This window comes from Epinephelus lanceolatus, chromosome 2 (genome assembly GCF_041903045.1).
Source record: "Epinephelus lanceolatus isolate andai-2023 chromosome 2, ASM4190304v1, whole genome shotgun sequence".
Lineage (NCBI taxonomy): Eukaryota > Metazoa > Chordata > Actinopteri > Perciformes > Serranidae > Epinephelus > Epinephelus lanceolatus.
In genome coordinates, this window is record NC_135735.1 from 5,642,329 (window position 1) to 5,659,866 (window position 17,538).

At 41.2% G+C, this 17,538-nt stretch overlaps 1 protein-coding gene across 1 annotated transcript; it reads left to right on the top strand.

The window, feature by feature from the left end:
- The first annotated feature begins 4,001 nt into the window (after window positions 1-4,001).
- plekhf1 (pleckstrin homology domain containing, family F (with FYVE domain) member 1) lies at window positions 4,002-5,753 on the top strand. The gene is made up of 2 exons (XM_033625297.2): window positions 4,002-4,433; window positions 4,749-5,753. Exons 1-2 carry the CDS (start codon window positions 4,178-4,180, stop codon window positions 5,348-5,350), a joined length of 858 nt encoding a protein of 285 aa, XP_033481188.1. The 5' UTR covers window positions 4,002-4,177; the 3' UTR covers window positions 5,351-5,753.
- The last annotated feature ends 11,785 nt before the right edge of the window (window positions 5,754-17,538 follow it).

The following is a 17,538-nucleotide window of genomic DNA, read 5'->3' on the forward strand; positions in this document are numbered from 1 at the left end:
CATGTTTAGTTAAGTTTTTCAGGAGTTTCCAGAGGCAGCGAGTCGCTCTGGACGCCCCTGATAAGCACGAAATAGCCCCGATGTAACTTTTAGCAAAGGAAGTATGAAATTGATGGATCCAGTGGACACATCCAGTAACTCTCCTGGTTTAATTTGTACCCTAAAGGGAGGTACTAGTTCTCAGTGAGTAGAGTAGAGGAACTGAAGAGGAAGTTGGTGTGGAGACATGAAAGGGAAAATGTGACACTACACTTTAACCAGGTGTGAGGTTAAAATGACTCGCACTGTTGCTTTGGAAAAATGTTAAGTATTGTATCATTCTGTTTATTGGCATCCACTTACCAAAACTTTTCCATGACAGACATTTTGAAGCATTACATGAAGAAATTAGGAAAAGCAGAGGTGTAAATAATAAAATGAATGATGGTTGAATTCCATTTACATCGCTGCTTCAGTTTCAGGGTCCTGCTTACAGATCACTTTTCAAAGTCAAGGATGCTTCCTTGGTCAGACGGGTCCTTTCAGGTCGGGTCCTACAGAGGCAAGGCAAGACTCCTTCCTAGCATTCAGTGAACACACATTGGAACAGGCTAGTGAGTGCCAAGGTGTGTGTCGCTGAAAAGGCCCCACCTTCAGTTACGGCAAATTGTGCACAAGTAGTTGTGGTTACTGGATGCCAGCTGAGAATGCATACATGCATCCTAGAATATTCTCTGAAGGAAGGACTCGGTAGAAGTCAAAGAATCCCTGACACTGGAACAGTCCCTCAGGAAGTGATGATGTTGCATCCTGGAAATTCAGCTGTTAAAGGTCCTTTTATCTGAGAAACACCTATTGACATATCTTACAGGGCCACTTTGAAGCAACAGAGTCATCATTAATGCTATAAGTGCAGAGTGTCTTCAGGTCCTTCAGAAAGTCTTAAAATGTCTTTAATTCAATTTTATAAATGTTAGACCTTAATGGTCATGTAAATAGTCTTGTACTAGAATCTGTGAGGTCATTAACATTTTGTCAAATATCATTTCTCCATCTTTTGATTTCTTTTTCCCAAAATGAGTCACGCTCATCTGCGTTGAAGGTCACATTTATGATTTAACAAATCTCTAATCCTACCACTGAACCTAATACTTCAGATGAGTGGTTCTCAAATGGTGTGCCGTGATGCCAATCCAGGTGTGCTGTGCTTTATGATAACCACACATTATTATTGCGATATTCAACTGTACAAAAATTCAGGAATTAATTTTTAATTTAGTGTATCAGTATGTTTTGTGCACCCATTTCCGAAGAAAGAGTGTTATGGTCCGGCTCTAAGACCATCACAAATAAGGAAACATGGGGAGTTACATAAAAATAAGTAATTTATTTTAACAAAAATTCAAGAATAAACAATATAACCAAATATTATAATGCAAACTAAACTATACAAAAACTAAAGTAAATGCAATCAACGCAGCATGGTGCCAGGGGGAAAAAGAAGAGGCACCAAGTTCCCAGGAGGGCGCATTTTAAAGGGCTGGAGACAGTTGCCAGCTGCCTCCAATCACCACGACCAATCAAGCCACCAGCACTCTGAAACAAAAGAACCTAACACAACACCAACACCAAACCCTAGTGGAGGCCCTGGGGCCGTCACAAGAGGCTCTAGCTAAAAACTATAATTTAATTTAATTTAAAAAACCTTCAAGCTGGGGACCTATTTTTCACCGTTCACACATTGGCATAGTTATTAGCCTGATAATATTGGCTTGCCGTTTGGTGTGCCTTGGGCACAAATAGTGTGAAAACGACTGCTTTAGGTTACTTACACTTACCTGTTAGCAAAAAGTAGATTAACCCAACTCACTCTAATAACCTACTTCTGCACCTACCTAACTTTATACTTACCTGCAATGCTTGAATAAGAAAAAGATTATTTGTCCAAAAATTAAATCTGCTTAAAAAATTGTCTCAAAAGCATAACATTTTAGTATCTATTGTAGACATCCTGTGGTAACCTGTGTGTTTCCTTTTATATGACGAGTCAAACAGCCTGCTGTGGAAAAAAAGGCCTGTTACTTTATTTCAACTGCATAATACAAAATATTCATTGATTCTCTGTCACCACTGGAGCACCACAGGCTGGAGCCTATCAAGGCTGACATTGGGTGAGAGGTGTGGCACACCCTGGACAGGTGGCCAGACACACAGAGCCTGGTTTTACCAGGTATTAACTTGCGTCTCAGGTGAGCTGATTAAAAGTGGACACAGTAAATCCAAGTGTAAACGACCACCGAGACACATTATGATCTGATCACACAAACCACATTCAGAGGTGGTCTGGGCCTCATATGGCCACATTCTTTCAGCTGTGTGAACACTAAAGTGTCCTGGGCCACACTGTGTGCAGTGTAACAATTAAATAAAATGTATTAATTTTAAACAATTCAGGCTTTAAGCGTGTGTATAGCTCTACAAACCTCCCGCTGGTTAAAAACAATATGCATTTAGTCTTTGCAATCGGAAATGGTTGCTATGTTTATGTAAATACAGAGCAGGAAAGTCAGATCCAATCACAAGTGTTCACTATGTGGAGACGCATTCTAGTGCTAAGTGTGAATAGACCGACATACAACTGTCCACAACCAATTACACTCACATTCACATCAACGGACAATTTAGAGTCACCAATTAACATCAATTAACCTGCAGTCTGTGGACTGTGGGAGGCAGCCGGAGCACCTGGGGAAAACCCTCTGACAAGGGGAGATCCTGCACACTCTACACAGAAGGGCAGGCTCCAACCGGGAACCCTCTTCCTGTGAGGCAACAGTGCTAACCACTGCATCACTGTGCCACCCATACAAAACATCACCCTCGGCAAATGTTAATAAAGTAACAGTGGTTGTGGGAAAATAATGAGCTGTGTTGCCTTTCAGCTGTTTAATTATCTGCCAAATTATTCTTACGGTAAGAATGTGTTTTATGAGCATGTGTTGTGTGCCACCTTGCTAATACTTTGGGTGTGATTACTAAAGGCATACACCTGTTTGTGTTTGATTAACACCGCCAGTTTCTGGAAGGAAGAATGACTGAGTAAACTTGGATCGAACAGCAGAAAGTCCACACCACAGATGACAGATGAGTTGGCAGCATGAAGCCATTTGACATCTTTTTGTTTTTCCCCTCCAGCTGCTGGCGGAGCTGCTCGACCAGTCTGACAAACCATCTGTTTATGAAATGTGAGCTCTCGTCAGGTCAGTGGTATTTTATTTATAGCTATAGGTCACAGTGGGAAGGTTTATCTCTCTGATGGTTTAGGGGATTGCTGCTGTGTTTTTCCAGGTTCTGGGTTAGGATTGGGTTAGGGTTAGGGGGGATGTGGATGGTGTATCACCTAAGAGACTTACAAGAAAATGAGGAAGATCCGCACACCAAGGAGCTCCCGTTAACAAGGAAATTTATTTGCGTTACGTGACATTTCGAGCAGAAGCTCTTTCTCAAACTGCTGTGAATGTGTCACCTAAGAGAGACACAGGTTTATGTGCCTACACCCAACTACAGCACTGTTGAAATGTAAAGTTTCAATGTATCTGCAATATAATAAAGTGCAGATGTAATGGGTTAGGGTTAGGGTTGCAGAAACGGGTTGCAAAATACAAATAAACGTTCATCAGTTGGTACATCCATGAGCTGTAAACAGTGTAAGCCACAGATTCCTCTGTATTTACAGTAGTCAGAATATTTCCTCCTGACGTCCCACCTAACAGTCAGATAGATTCCCTGATAGATTCAGTCAACAGACATGACAAATATGCAAAATCATCATGCAGGAAGTGAGGAGCATGTGCCCATGAGAGAGGGAATTTCTGTGGTAAACATGTTGCCAATCTGACACTTCCTTCTGCAGAATTTGTTGTGTCACTTTTTCTAAATTCAAATTTTGTCCCGCCCCTCACTTCTCGCAACTTGTGTTTGTCTACAAGCTGAGCAAGCTGGAAAGCCCCGTTGCGTCACCAGCTCATACGGCTATAAATGCAAGCGCGCTGCTCCTTGGCTCATCAGAAACAAGACGAACACATGAAAACATCTCACACCTGCAGAAAGGCGTGGAAGCATCAGCAGAAATACACAGACTGCTGCACTGACAACAGGAATCTCACCATTACTACTACTGCTACTTCTCACCACACACATGGACACCATGGTGCACCAGCTGACATTTGATAAGGATAACCAGGAGCGGATCCACGCTGTGGAGTGCTCATTTGGGCCGTCTGGGAAGCCCCTGTCCCAGCCTGGTCGGGTTCTGATCGGAGAGGGCCGCCTGGTGAAGCAGAGCCGCCGGGGGCCACAGCCGAAAGTCTTCTTCCTCTTCAACGATGTGCTGGTGTATGGCAGCATCATCCTCAACGGCCGTTGGCACAAGAAACAGCAGATCATCCCTCTCGGTAAGCAACTCATCTGCTTCTTCAAAACACCACAAAGATTAGACGTAATTGTTTGATCATTTTTAGGGTTTTGAAATGCACTGACAGTTAAAAGTTAACCTCAGACTCACAAAGAAAAAGGTCAACAAGAATAAGGACAAAGAGCCAAACAGTCACATTGATTAGGTTGCATTTTGAAACAAAGGATGTGGGTAATCTTTCAAAAACAAGCTGTAAAGAAGAAGTTCTTGTTATGGCTCACATGCTTTTTAATCATCCAATAGTGTCTATACCTTTGCTACCTTGTGTTAACGTACCGTCTCTTCATCATTGCAGAGGACATCCAGCTGGAGGACTTGGAGGACAGTGCAAGAATGAGAAACCAATGGTTAATCCGCACCCCACGCAAGTCCTTCTACGTGGCAGCCGCCTCATACGAGGAGAAGCGAGCCTGGATCGAGCACATGGAAGACTGCCGGTCCAGACTGCTAGCGAGAGCAGGCTGCACACCCAGCTCCACCTTCGCCGTCACCTGGATCCCTGACCAGGCCTCTGCTGTCTGCATGCGCTGCGCCTGCAAGTTCACCGTGACCCAGCGCCGCCACCACTGCCGGAAATGTGGCTTTGTGGTCTGCGGGGCCTGCTCCAAGAAGCGAGCGATCATCGGACACATTCACCCAACTAAGTGTTTGAGGGTCTGCACCATGTGTCACTCCAGCCTTTCCACAACAGAGGCCGGGGCCCAAGAGGTGTCTCGGATCAGGGGAAGCAGCACAGAGAAGATCGGCTCAGATGAAGATGAATTTGAGGGATCCTATGAGGAAGAGGAGGTAGAGGAGCAGATGGAGGACCATGACCCCAGCAGGTGGATGGAATCCCAGATGGATTCCTGGTCCCCCTATGTCTACCTCAGACCAGAGCATGTGAGGCCCCAATGAGTGCATCAAGAGTGCAGAAACCACCTCATGTTGGACTTTGGACATTGTTGAACATGGACATAATGCCGATACAGCTCAGTGACATACAAGCAAATGAAAGACATTCTCACTCCGTCATAACCATATCAAAACAGTAATTTATAACATAACACAATCTTGTATAGGTATTTATTTATATTAATAATCTGTGTAACTTGTTTGAACACTTACTGTGAAGTCTTTAGTTTATTTTCTCTGATTATGTGACCAGAGGATTTTGAGTAGAACACTCGAGGCCGACCTCGGTCTGCCTCACTACTTTTTTAGTTTCAGTCGTGTATCATATCAGTGTTTGTGTACATGAGAGCATCTGCTTCTTATTTATCTTTGAAGTAAAAAAACACGATTTAAAAAAAAAAAAAAAGGTTTTGTCTGTGATGATTGGAGTGCTGTGACCTCAGCTAACAGGTTCTATGAAATAGTGACCCACACTGTTGCCTCTTAGATTTACATGAACAACTTGGAGGTTCATCATCAAATCAATTATAGTACCACAATGTTTTGACCCCGTGCACACAGACGGGTGACAAACAAATAAGGAAAAAACATAAATGACTGCTGCAAAATCCCTCAGGTTTTCAACTGAGTTGAGATCTGGTGACTGTAAAAGCTGCAGTATATGATCCACATGATTTTCACACTCTTCAAACATCTCAATGAGCCCTCATATCCTGCAGATATGGGAAGTGTGACCCTGACTCCTCCATATGTTAAGGCAAGGCATTGAGTCAAAATGCAAACGAAACACATAAAAGGACATTTAAATACGATTTAAAATGCCATTAAAGAGCTGGAGAATAGAAAATAAAAACCAGCTCAAATATATACTAAGAAAGGTATAAAATACAATCATAAAAGTTACAGTGCAGTGTGAGAAATGAATAAATATTTGATATCATAAAAATCAGTGGCAAACAGTATAGTCTTCATCCTTGATTTAAAATACTTTGAGTTGCAGCAGACCAACAATTTTCTGGGAGATTGTTCCAGATAAGTGGAGCGTAAAAACACAAAGACACAAAGCAGACCTGTCGCTGAAGACCTGAGCGCTCTCAATGGTTCATACTTGTGTAGCCACCTCTTCTGTATATTGTTACTGAGGCTTCCTAGCTGCTAATTGGCTTTTCTGACAGTACCAAGGTAAGTCCATATATTTCCAGATGTGTAGTACTGTACAGTAGTGATACTCACTTTACAGCCTGTGGGCCAAATCTGGCCCGCAGTAGGGTGCCAGGTGTCCCCCAGACCATTTTTTAATTCACAGTGAAGATAAATTAATTCACACTGACATTTTTTGTACTTTTAATGTAAATAAGGTGCCAGAGTGCATTTTAAAAAAGCAATAAAACAGAGCTTGTTTACCACAAAAATGCCCTGGACAACCCAACAGAGGTCCAAACTAAGCCCACAATGTCCTCAAATCCTTAAAACGCCCCATGCATACACCATACCTGTTTGGGGCTCCTGCAATTGACCCCCAGCCTCCTGTCATTTTGCAAAAGTTGAGTATACCTGCTGTAAAATATGTTTGCAGTGGCTGCAATTATATATGCCAGCATTACTGATAATAAGTAGGATTTAGTACAGGGACATTTAATAATGTGTGTTACAGCTACAGTCCAGTGAATCCATCCTCATTTCTACTGGACTGATAACTGTAAAGTTAATATTTCAAGGCTCATTATTATTATTAGTCACAGTATGTTTAATGTGGTTTATAGGTTGATTAGGCTAATGATTGATTGATTTCTTTATTTTGTGTCATGCACACAAATCTTCCCAATTCTCATGGATTTACAAGACACTGTTACAATACATGTTATCTTACTGCTCAGCTCTTTCTGAAACAAAATCCTTTCCTTCTATCCCAGGTCCAGCCAGTTCATGGCCATCCAACCAAAATAAATCAACATAAGTGGAGGTTATTTTACTACAAAGTACATCAATTGTGTCTTTGTTTGCAGGAGAGTATGACAAACTTCGTTCTCAAGTTCACCTTTGTTACACAACAAACCAATTCTTTCGTCCTCTGGAGTGGCATTAAATCTACCAGTCTCTACTCTAATGGTGATGTTCCTGGGCGTAACTGTGCACATAGGGATCTTTGTATGTGTTAATAGTTCTTTTCCCCCAGAAGACTCTGAGTTGTCAATGAATGCATAATGGCACTTATAGCAGGACACAGACAGAGACAAGACCAGTCAACTATTGCATGAATATTTACATAAATATTTTATTTTTCTGGGCTTTTAGCCGTGGGTGGATTATGAGACAATGGGGCCCTGGGCACAGATACAAAAGAGGCCCTACCACCTCTCCAGACAAACTTTGTGGTGGTTTTGCATCTCATTGTAGTTGTTTTGTCCATTGTTGTATCTTTGCAGTTCCTTTGCATCTTTTTGTGTTTTTTTTTTTTTTTTTTGAGTCTCTTCATGGTCAGTGCGTTTAACATTTTGCAGGTAAAGGCCAGAGGAGGGGGCTGTCATTTTGCACACCTGTGCCCTGTAGGCCTGCTTAGTAATCCATCTCTGCTTCTAGCCATGCTAAATGGCGTAGCTCTATGGATGGCAGTAATGGTTTGTCCGTTGGTCAATCCACCACTTTCGTTCAGACTGAAAGGATCTATTAGACAACTGTTAGATGGTTGTCATGAATTTTGCGCAGACTTTCATCATTCCCAGAGGATGAATTCTACTAACTTTGGTGATCCCCTGACTTTTCATCCAGCGCCACCATGAGGTTGATGTGCTGATTCCTTTTTTATCAGGTACCATCATCAGCTCAAAATTTCAGTTTTGCCTTGATGACTTTATCAGTTTGGTTTATGACCAAGTAGCTGCAACCTCAGCTGTGCTTCATGCTTAGTGACCACCATACCTGCTTAGCACTCTCTGATTTGCTCTGGTCAGACATGAGAAGGCTGCACATACCTGGAGATAACATTCACTCATCTTCAGTAAGGGTGTGTGAGGCATCGTCTTGCGTATTTGACCTTGTGTTGTCGGGGTGTGAAGTGCAGACCTTGGTTATACTGGTGGTCAGTGTGTGTTAGCAGTGAGCATGTCACTAACAGAGAGAGGGGTGTGGTGGTTTATAGTAGAATGGTGTGATGTTTTTACTGGAACCAGTTCGACTGGTCATCAACAGGCTGGGACTTCCCCTGAGCTCGAAGTCAAGAAAAGTCCCTGGACTGTGTAAAGCTTGGATACACTTAAACCCTGCTCATGCTTCTGTCTGTCCACACAGCAGATGTCAGCGTTCCACATGGGCGACACTGTGAGAAAAACTATTCTTTTGACACTTTGAAAAAACCTTTTGTTTGACTGGATTTCAACACAGGTGGGAAAAGCAGTGACATTGAGCCAAGACTTTGACTTTGGTGTCAGACCTGTTTGACTTGTCTGCCTGCAGGCAGGGTGTCACGGAACAAGGAAATCATGAACTGTTCCTGGAACAAGACACCTTCAAGCAGGGGTTAAGTGACCTGATAGAGGAGTGACAATGTTATAATGCAGATGGTAATTTTCCTAAAACAAGAATGCTCTTTGTTTTCTTGCGGAGACTTTTGAAAACATATATTTTAAGATGCTTTTTCTTTTAGAATATCCGATTGTGAAACACTAACAACAACAGAAAGCCCCTGGCTCAACCATGGCGTATAAGAATTTAGTTTAAGTTGAAACAACATTATGTGGCTGATGAACAAACCTGACAGGTGTGTTTATAGTTTGCTCAGATGCAGTGTACTCTCCCTTGAACTTCCCCACTATATGTAGAGGAAACCATGTTTCTCTGCACCAACAGTATAGAAAAGTTTGTATCTGCCGGTTCCAACTTTACAGTACAGAGTCTGTGTGGACCTTGTCAACATTTACACAGTTCAGATCCTGACTTGCGCTCATAGCCAAGCTCAATTTGGCCTTGAGGAAATTTTAATTTCTAAAATTAAGAATTAAAAATAAAGTCCTATTGTTTTGAGTAATAGGCCAAAACAGCATGAGTTTATAAAGCTACGCCTGTATATGTCAGTGGTCATTCCAACAGCGACCTACGCCTGCGAGACATGGATGAGGACTGCCAGCATTACCATCATGTTGGATGTCTTCTGATGATGCCTCAGAATTATCTTGAGGATCTCATGGCGAGACCACACCACCAACGATGAGGTGATGAGAAGGGCAGGGGTGGCGCTACTGTCTGACATGGTCTCTGACAGGAGAAGAAGAATGGTTGGACATGTATTCCGACTACCAAGAGAGAGACCAGCGAGTGTGGCAATGGACTGGGTACCTGAGGGCGGCAAGAGGAAGAGAGGGAGGCCAAAGAAGACGTGGAGACAGACGTTTAAGGAAGACCTAAGCGAGATGGGTGTCAGCTGGCATGGTGCAAGAAGGGCTGCCAGGGACCGGAGCAAGTGGAAGGGATTCGTCGCCAAATGTTCCAATAGGAACGGGAGGAACTAAGTTATAACAGATGAGCCACCAAGAGTTTAAAACTTGGGGGGAATATATAACAACCATTTTATTCCTTATTCACAAATGTTTCCAGCACTTTTCTCAGACTCCTGTAGTTCTTACTCAGTGATGCCCCAGAGTGGGAGTTCTTTGGGTACACACAAGTAAATAATATGTTCCTTACAATCACTGTACTCCTTCAAATTAAAGCTACGCATTTGTCTTTTAGGAAAAAGACAACCAGACTAATAAAGCAACAAGGAATCACCTGACACATGTATAGATATATGACACATTTAAAAAAGATTTGTTAATCGCCCCATCTGACCACCCTATGAAGAAATTCTGAGGGCACTACTGGTTCTTACCATGCCTGAATAATGGGCAGGTTGAGGAAAACAAACTTGTATATATGGTCATCTATTTGGTCTGATGAAAGAAAATATTTCATGCATATAAATTTATCCTACCATCTGAGCCACAGCCGCCTGATAGGGCCACCCGATCCTTGTGGCTGAACCCCAAATTGCTCCCCATGGCTGTCCCATTGGTGTGTGAGTGTGTTAAAAACTGAGTAGCAGGCGGCACCTTGTATGATAGCCTCAGCCACCGGTGGATGAATGTGTGTATGAATGGGTGTGTGAATGGGTGAATGTGACATGTAGTGTTCAGATGACTAGAAAGGTGCTATACAAGTGAAGACCCATTATAAATAAGTCATAATCACTGTAGCAGTGGTGGAGTACTTTAATTAAGAAACAATTTAATGGTACTTGCGCTTTATTTGAGTTTTTTATGTTATGCTACTTCACTGTATTTTAAATATTGCACCTTTTACATTATTCATTACAATTATTTTAAGATATTCTTGCTAGTTACAGAGGATGATTGCAAATACAAAATTGTGCACCGTGACCAACTCCAATATTTAAATGCTGCTATCGTTAATGCATCAATAATAATAATCCAACGCTATAATATGTATAACTTTACTGTAACACCATGAAAGTGGGCATTTTTCATAATGAGTACTTTTACTTTTGATACTGAAAATATATTTGTCTAATTTATGTTTTGAATGCAGGTCTTTTCCTTGTATCACAGCATTACTTTTATTCAGTAAAAGTATCCGAATACTTCCTTACCACCAGCAGTTCAAAGCATGAACATAAAGTGTGTATAGGAAACTGCAGACTGAGGAGAAAGCCGGTCACTTATTTTAAACCACTAAGACTTCTGATAAACGAGAAGGAAACCAAGATGGCGTTATCTATGATTGCGAAAAGCATCACTTTCAAAACTTTGTGGTTGACTTTACTGCAGCACGAAGGTTCCCCTTTATACAATCTGGCCTTCTAAGGAAATGAAGCCAGACTTGAACTTTGCTCCAGAAAAAGACAGAAACGCCCCTTATTTCATTAATTTGCTTCTTGCCAGTGGTTAGTTTCACTGAAGTGAATAAAAAGACTACAGGTTTAGTCATATTAGGTATATTTACAACTGTAAAATGATGCTGTGATTATTTGTACTGCAAATAACGAGGAATCTAACAGAGTAATCTGTGCATTCAAACAAATTAACCGTCTTAAAACCGTATTGTGTATTAGTGAATACTCTCTTGTTCTAGAGGACACTTTGCTGCAGTGGAAGATTCTTGACTGTTTCTGCAGTCAGGTATTTGGGCCACTTTCGGGTAAATTATTTGGTCTCACTGAAAAGAAGAAATCTGTGGTCATGCAGGAAGGAACTGACGCAGCTTGAGGTCTGGTGCATACAAACACTTTACACACATGACAAATTAAAAAGAAACTGTGGGTGTTTAATCATAGTCGTGACATCAGTATATTTTTAATGTAACTTAGCATCTAGCAATTATGAGTAACTTGGTAATTACAAGAGTAACCTGGTAATTACAAGAGGTCAAAAGACGTCAGCAGAGTTGTTATTCAGATCCAGAAGGTGATTTCCTCATGGAGGCAGAACTATGCTTTGCAACATGCAAAGACTTAATGTGGCCTATAATGATGGCATGAGACTGCTTCTTAAACTTCCACAGTGGTGCCAGCCAAATGTTTGTAAATGTTGGTGTGTTTACTTACTCTGCTTTAATATAAAATCTTACATATGGATATATGTGCAGCTCTCTGTCTCAGGAAATGGTATCATCCAGGCCTCGGACGACTGGAGCTCAGCTTGTTTGTGGGAACAGCTTATTGAATTATGAGGTGGACTCACTGAAATCATCTCTTGAAGTTGCTGTGCTGTGTGTGCAGATCATCTATGTGTGGTGTGCATGTTCATAACTGTCATGTGGAGCAGCTGTAGTTAGGTAGGTAGAATACCACACTCAGTGCCAAACAGTATTGTCAGTTTTAGTGCTGCAAAGTCCCACATTTGCAAAGACTGGCGTTCACATCAGTTCTGCCTTGGTGGTTGGTCACAGGTTGGGTAATGTCATGGCCTTGTAGCAATCCTGTGTTCATGTTGCACCAGGTGGTAAAACTACTTGTTTTGACTGTTTGTAAAGTGATGCAACGACATTTAGAAATACACTGATTATTTGAATAGAGGTTAATTATAATAAAGCAAGATGTTTTTACCACATAATAGTCCATATTTTGGGCATTTCTCATTCTTGTTTGATTCATTATCTTGTTGTACAGCTTTATCTTTTATAATAAGCTTAGAGATGCACTGATCAATGTTTTTATACGCATGATGGATGAAATTATTTCATATCATGTGAGATGCATCCTTCATAGTAATGAACCCACAGTGAATTATCACCAACTCTGCAGTTCCCCTCGGCTTTATGAAGCCTCGTCGTGTCTCTCAGCTCATTATTTTGGTTTTATAGCCCACTACTTCACTGCATCTCTGCTCTCATCAACAACTTCTTTCAGCAGGCAGCTGTTTTCAAACAGACACTGACTAGCTGGTGAACATAGTGAAGCATTTAGCAGCTGAATAACCAGATATGTTTTTCAGGGATTTTTGTGAACACCAAAAGCAGAATGAATATTAGATTGTCTTAATCATGTGGACAGAAACACAACTCCAAATGAAGGCCATGTTGCTTTGTGTCTCCTGCATCTGTCAGTAGACTAACACATGCAAAATAACACCCTTTTTTAATGTAAAAAATCATATGTGGTGGCTGAAAAAAAATCAGTAAATGCTGCTTTCAGCTTTTTTAAGTTAACTTGGTTGTTGGGTTATAGTCATGCTTGCTGCAGGGTGTTTGGATCCCCTTAAGTGTGTGTATGTGTGTTTAGCTATTGTCTTGATCAGCTCTATTCATGACTCAACACAAGCCACTTGGCAGTCACAGAGGCACGAGTCACTGATAAGTCAGAAAACAGCACCCCCTACTGTGCTTGGTCAGCAATTTGGAAAATATTTCTGAACACAGCTGCTTCACAGGGAGCTGGATTTGGGTGAAATTAAAAATGTAATGTGTTGATTACATGTTCCCACCACAGCTGGCCTCTGACATATATTAACAGTAAGTCCACAGTAATAACCCTGATATTAAACACAATGATATCAACACTTTTATTGACTGTGCAGGCTGGTAAGGACTTTCTGTAAAGAGGTCACGCTGTTGGACAGTTGGTGTCAACACAACTCCCCTTTGAAAGTAGAATATTTATCATCAATTTATAGCCTATAGATTCTACTACTGTATAAAAAAAGGGCAAGTATGTATTCATTAAAAACGAAAAGAACAGGCTTGTTATTAAGCTAAAAACTAGGGATGCACAATACGATTGGAATGTCATTGGCATTGGCCCATACTGGCATTAAAATGAACTATCAGACTCAGCCAACATGCTTTTTCCTATTTTGCAAATGAACATATATTACATACATTGAAGATCTTGTATTTCATGTCTCCATTTGGTGGGCCTTCATGATAAGAACAGGCATGCACAATATGTTGTTAACTCCACTAAACTTGACTAGACTTGATGATCACTAAAATAAGGTTGGGAAAAAGTGGATATATTGATATTGATATTGGTTATCAGTCAAATGAGTTGTTATATATTGGCATATCGGATATTGGCAAAAATTCCAATATCATGCATTCCTACTAATACACTGAAACACTGGGAGGTGTTGACTCAATCTCATGGTCACTAGTGATTAAAAGGCCTTTATGATAATATTGTATATCCAGTACAACTACACCACTGTTCAAGACCTCCACCTGTATCAGATTTATCTCCTCTATGTATATGATGCAACTGGAGTTGGAATATTAATGAGGTTGGCAACGTTGTTAGTGCAATTTTTAAAGGAACCACCTCTATTTCCTGTGAGAGATGAAGCCCCTCTAAAGCCAAACTGGGCTCATAATAACCTGCTACTGTTGGGCTAACTCTCAACTCTGTCTCTATGTGTTTTCTTCACTAGATGGCAGCAGTGTCAAGACAACACCAGGGTCGTGAACTGTGGACATATCTTCCATTCATCCTGTGACCAGTGGACAGAATGTGAGACATCTTGTAAAACTCTACAAAAGACAATGAAGAAACTGAATCCATGCACAGTATTTGTTCGTGCTGGTCTAACAGGCCTTAAAAACCTCAGTGTGTTTGTAGACGTAGGTGATTCATTGGTCAGTGACACACACCCAACCTGAGAACTTCAAACACAACCCTGCCAGTCTGCCAGCACAGCGGGGCGTCTGCAGGGCAAAGACCTGCCAGATCATGTGTTTGCACTAACTTCAGAGATCTAAAATCTCCCACTCACACAGACACATGTAAGTGTGATAAAAAAATGAAACAGCTGCCCAGCTGCCTATGGTTCCATATGGGGAGGCAGCTGAGAAGCAACCAGGGTTTGATTTTAGCACGCCCCGGCCTGCCAAATGCAGCTAGAATTCAGCAGTGGCATAACACAGTCACTCTTACGGGTCACTTTGGCAGGTGGCACATATACGAATCAACCAAAACATTAAAAGCACTCATGGATAAATTGAATAACATTGATCATTTTGTTACAATGCAATGTTCTGCTGGGAATCCTTGGGTCCTGGCATTCATGCGGATGCCTCCTGACACGCTCCGTCCACCCAAACACCATTGTAGGCCAAGTAACCCCCCTCTATGTCAATGGCACTCCACAATGACAGGATAATGCAGGAATGACCAGAAGAATACAACAAGGAGCTCAAGGTGTCGACCTGGCCTCCAAATTCCCCAGATTCCAATGTGATCAAGCATCCATTGGATGTGCTGGTACCCCACCTCACAACCCACTAGACTAAAAGGATCTACTGCCAAAACCCTGATGCCAGACACCACAGGACACCCCCCAGAAGTCCCCTGTTCATGCCAGGTCAGAATTACCTTTAGGGGTATGTGCATGTCCCACGAATGCTCAATCATACTGGGGATTAGAGGTATTTGGAGGCCATATTCACAAAGCTTCCCAGTACAAAGAGCTGCTCCTAGTGACAAAAATGTCTGGTAAGTCCTGGTAAAGATAAAAGTTATTCACAAAACATCTTAACCCTTACAGTATGAGAGATCCTATGGTGAAAAACTGTAAGGAGTAGTGGGGAGGACTCTTAAGAGTTTTCTAAGCAGAGGAGAAAATTGTGGAAACACAAAGAGGTAGAAGAAATATTCTCCAGACAATGAATGACAGCGAGTAAATGAATAGCCATAGATTAGATGGTGCAGGGGTAATATTTGTGGTCTATCTCATTAGGGATATGCATATTTTTCCCATAAAATGCAGTAACAACCTAATGCCAAATATTAAATGATCAAACACCAACATATTTGGGGAAAATGCAGCAGAGAAGCAGTGATGACTTGGGTCTGTTTCAACCTTTCATCAGCAGTGATCACACTTGTAAAGACAGCTCTCTCACAGTCTTGTATTTTGATGGAGTTCATTTCATTTCCACTGGGTGTCCACACCTTGCAGGCTCACAATAGGGCCTGTCTGCGACAACCAATCACATCTGTTGAAAGAATGAGTCATACTTAGTAACACTGTTACTGTTTGGTTTAATTTTCAAATACTTAAAATAAAGGTTTGTGATGGCTAAATTTGGATTTATGAATATGATACTTTGCGAGAATGATTTTTCAATGTTTGTCACTGTATATGCGCACAGCGGCATGGTATGAAGCTCGATGACGTAGAGCCGAACCACGTTTTTTTTTTTCCCCGTCACTCCCCCCTTCTTTTTTTAAATATTGAACATTTGTAGAACATACAGGAACATACAACATCTCATAGAGAGGATGTTTCTTCTGTAAAAGATACAGTACACAAATAATAGTCCACCTTGATGAAGGTAAAGAAAGAAAAAAAATAAACAAAATAAAACAGACTAGAGGGGAGATTTCTACACAATTAAATAATAATATTAAAAGGTAAGTTAATAAATTCAAGCACCAGACATACAAAATTTAACAAAATGGAGCAAAAACATCAAGATCTGAAACAAGTATCATAATTCAAAACAACAAGAATTAAGAAAAGTCGACAATTATCTTTCTTGCAGTCCTGCTATAGCTCTTTTTTTCAAGACAGAAAACTTAAAGTAGCCTATTTCTCCTCCTGCTACAATTAATGTGGTATTTTGCGGAACCGAGGTCAAGAGCGCGAGTTCCGCCCGGAAACGTTTAGCTGCCGCCGCTCGCAACAAATGTTAGCATGTCAAGCTAATTCTCGGTCGAGTCTGTCACACTACTCCAAGCAGAAATGAAACGTCGGAGCTGGAAGACTCGCCTGCGGGGTCCCGGTCAGCTACAACGGCTAAGGGAGAGGAGGAGGACGATGTGTCGGTGTTTCTCCAGCGGTGTAAGGTTAGGGTATGTGAATGAAAACACCGCTAACATGCTAACACACATTTCACTGCGTCACACAAATGTGCTGGTGTAATAAGGAAATGCGCCCCGCCCTCCAAATAGTGTTTCCCTTGGTGGTTAAGGTTTGGGCTAACTAAGGGTTTGGGTCAGACTGTATATAAATATTTACATACAGTATATTTAAGAACATATAAATATTTGTATACAGTATGGCTTGGGTCAAGTTTAGGCAGGGGGAAACACATATTGACCGGGAAACAGTCTGCCTCATAACACCTGAGGAAAAAACAAATCTCTGCTGCTTTAAAACTGCCCTAGAAGAACGGTATTTAAAATAAATACTAAAGCAGATGGCTTTTATATCGGCATATAGCAAGGTGGAATTAATTGTAACATTCCAAGTGCACAAGATTCAAGATTGAAGAGGTTTATTATCATATGCTCAGTAAAAACAAAATGGCGGCCATCGTAGCTGGTGTATTAGCTTTGCTCTCCCAGTAAGTTATTTTGTATTTTCAGTTTAATTTCACAAGAGATACTTTTCAGTTTTGTAGCCTACTGTGATCTCTTTTAGGAAAGTGTTAATATAGTGTAATAACACAAGTGATTAAAATGTTATTTATTTTTATAATGAGAATAGTTTACTAAAATTGCTAGTGGGAAAAAATGTTCCCTCAGTCTCCAGCAGGAGGATTGTTGCACTACTGTCTGTTCAAAATAAATGATAAGAAACTTTTGGCTACACAGATATTTATACATATATAGCCTATGTTTGAAACGTGATGCGTCCTGCAGGTAAATCAGTGCAGGTGAGAGCAGCAGCATCCAGTGAGCTCTCAGATCTGATCCTCTGTCT

What these genes read in the sequence shown, in the direction of transcription:
- plekhf1 (XM_033625297.2), top strand. Translation starts at nt 4,178, where the DNA reads ATGGACACCATGGTGCACCAGCTGACATTTGATAAGGATAACCAGGAG. An exon ending in ACAGCAGATCATCCCTCTCG is followed by an intron (nt 4,434 to 4,748) that starts GTAAGCAACTCA and finishes TCATCATTGCAG; the next exon opens with AGGACATCCAGCTGGAGGAC.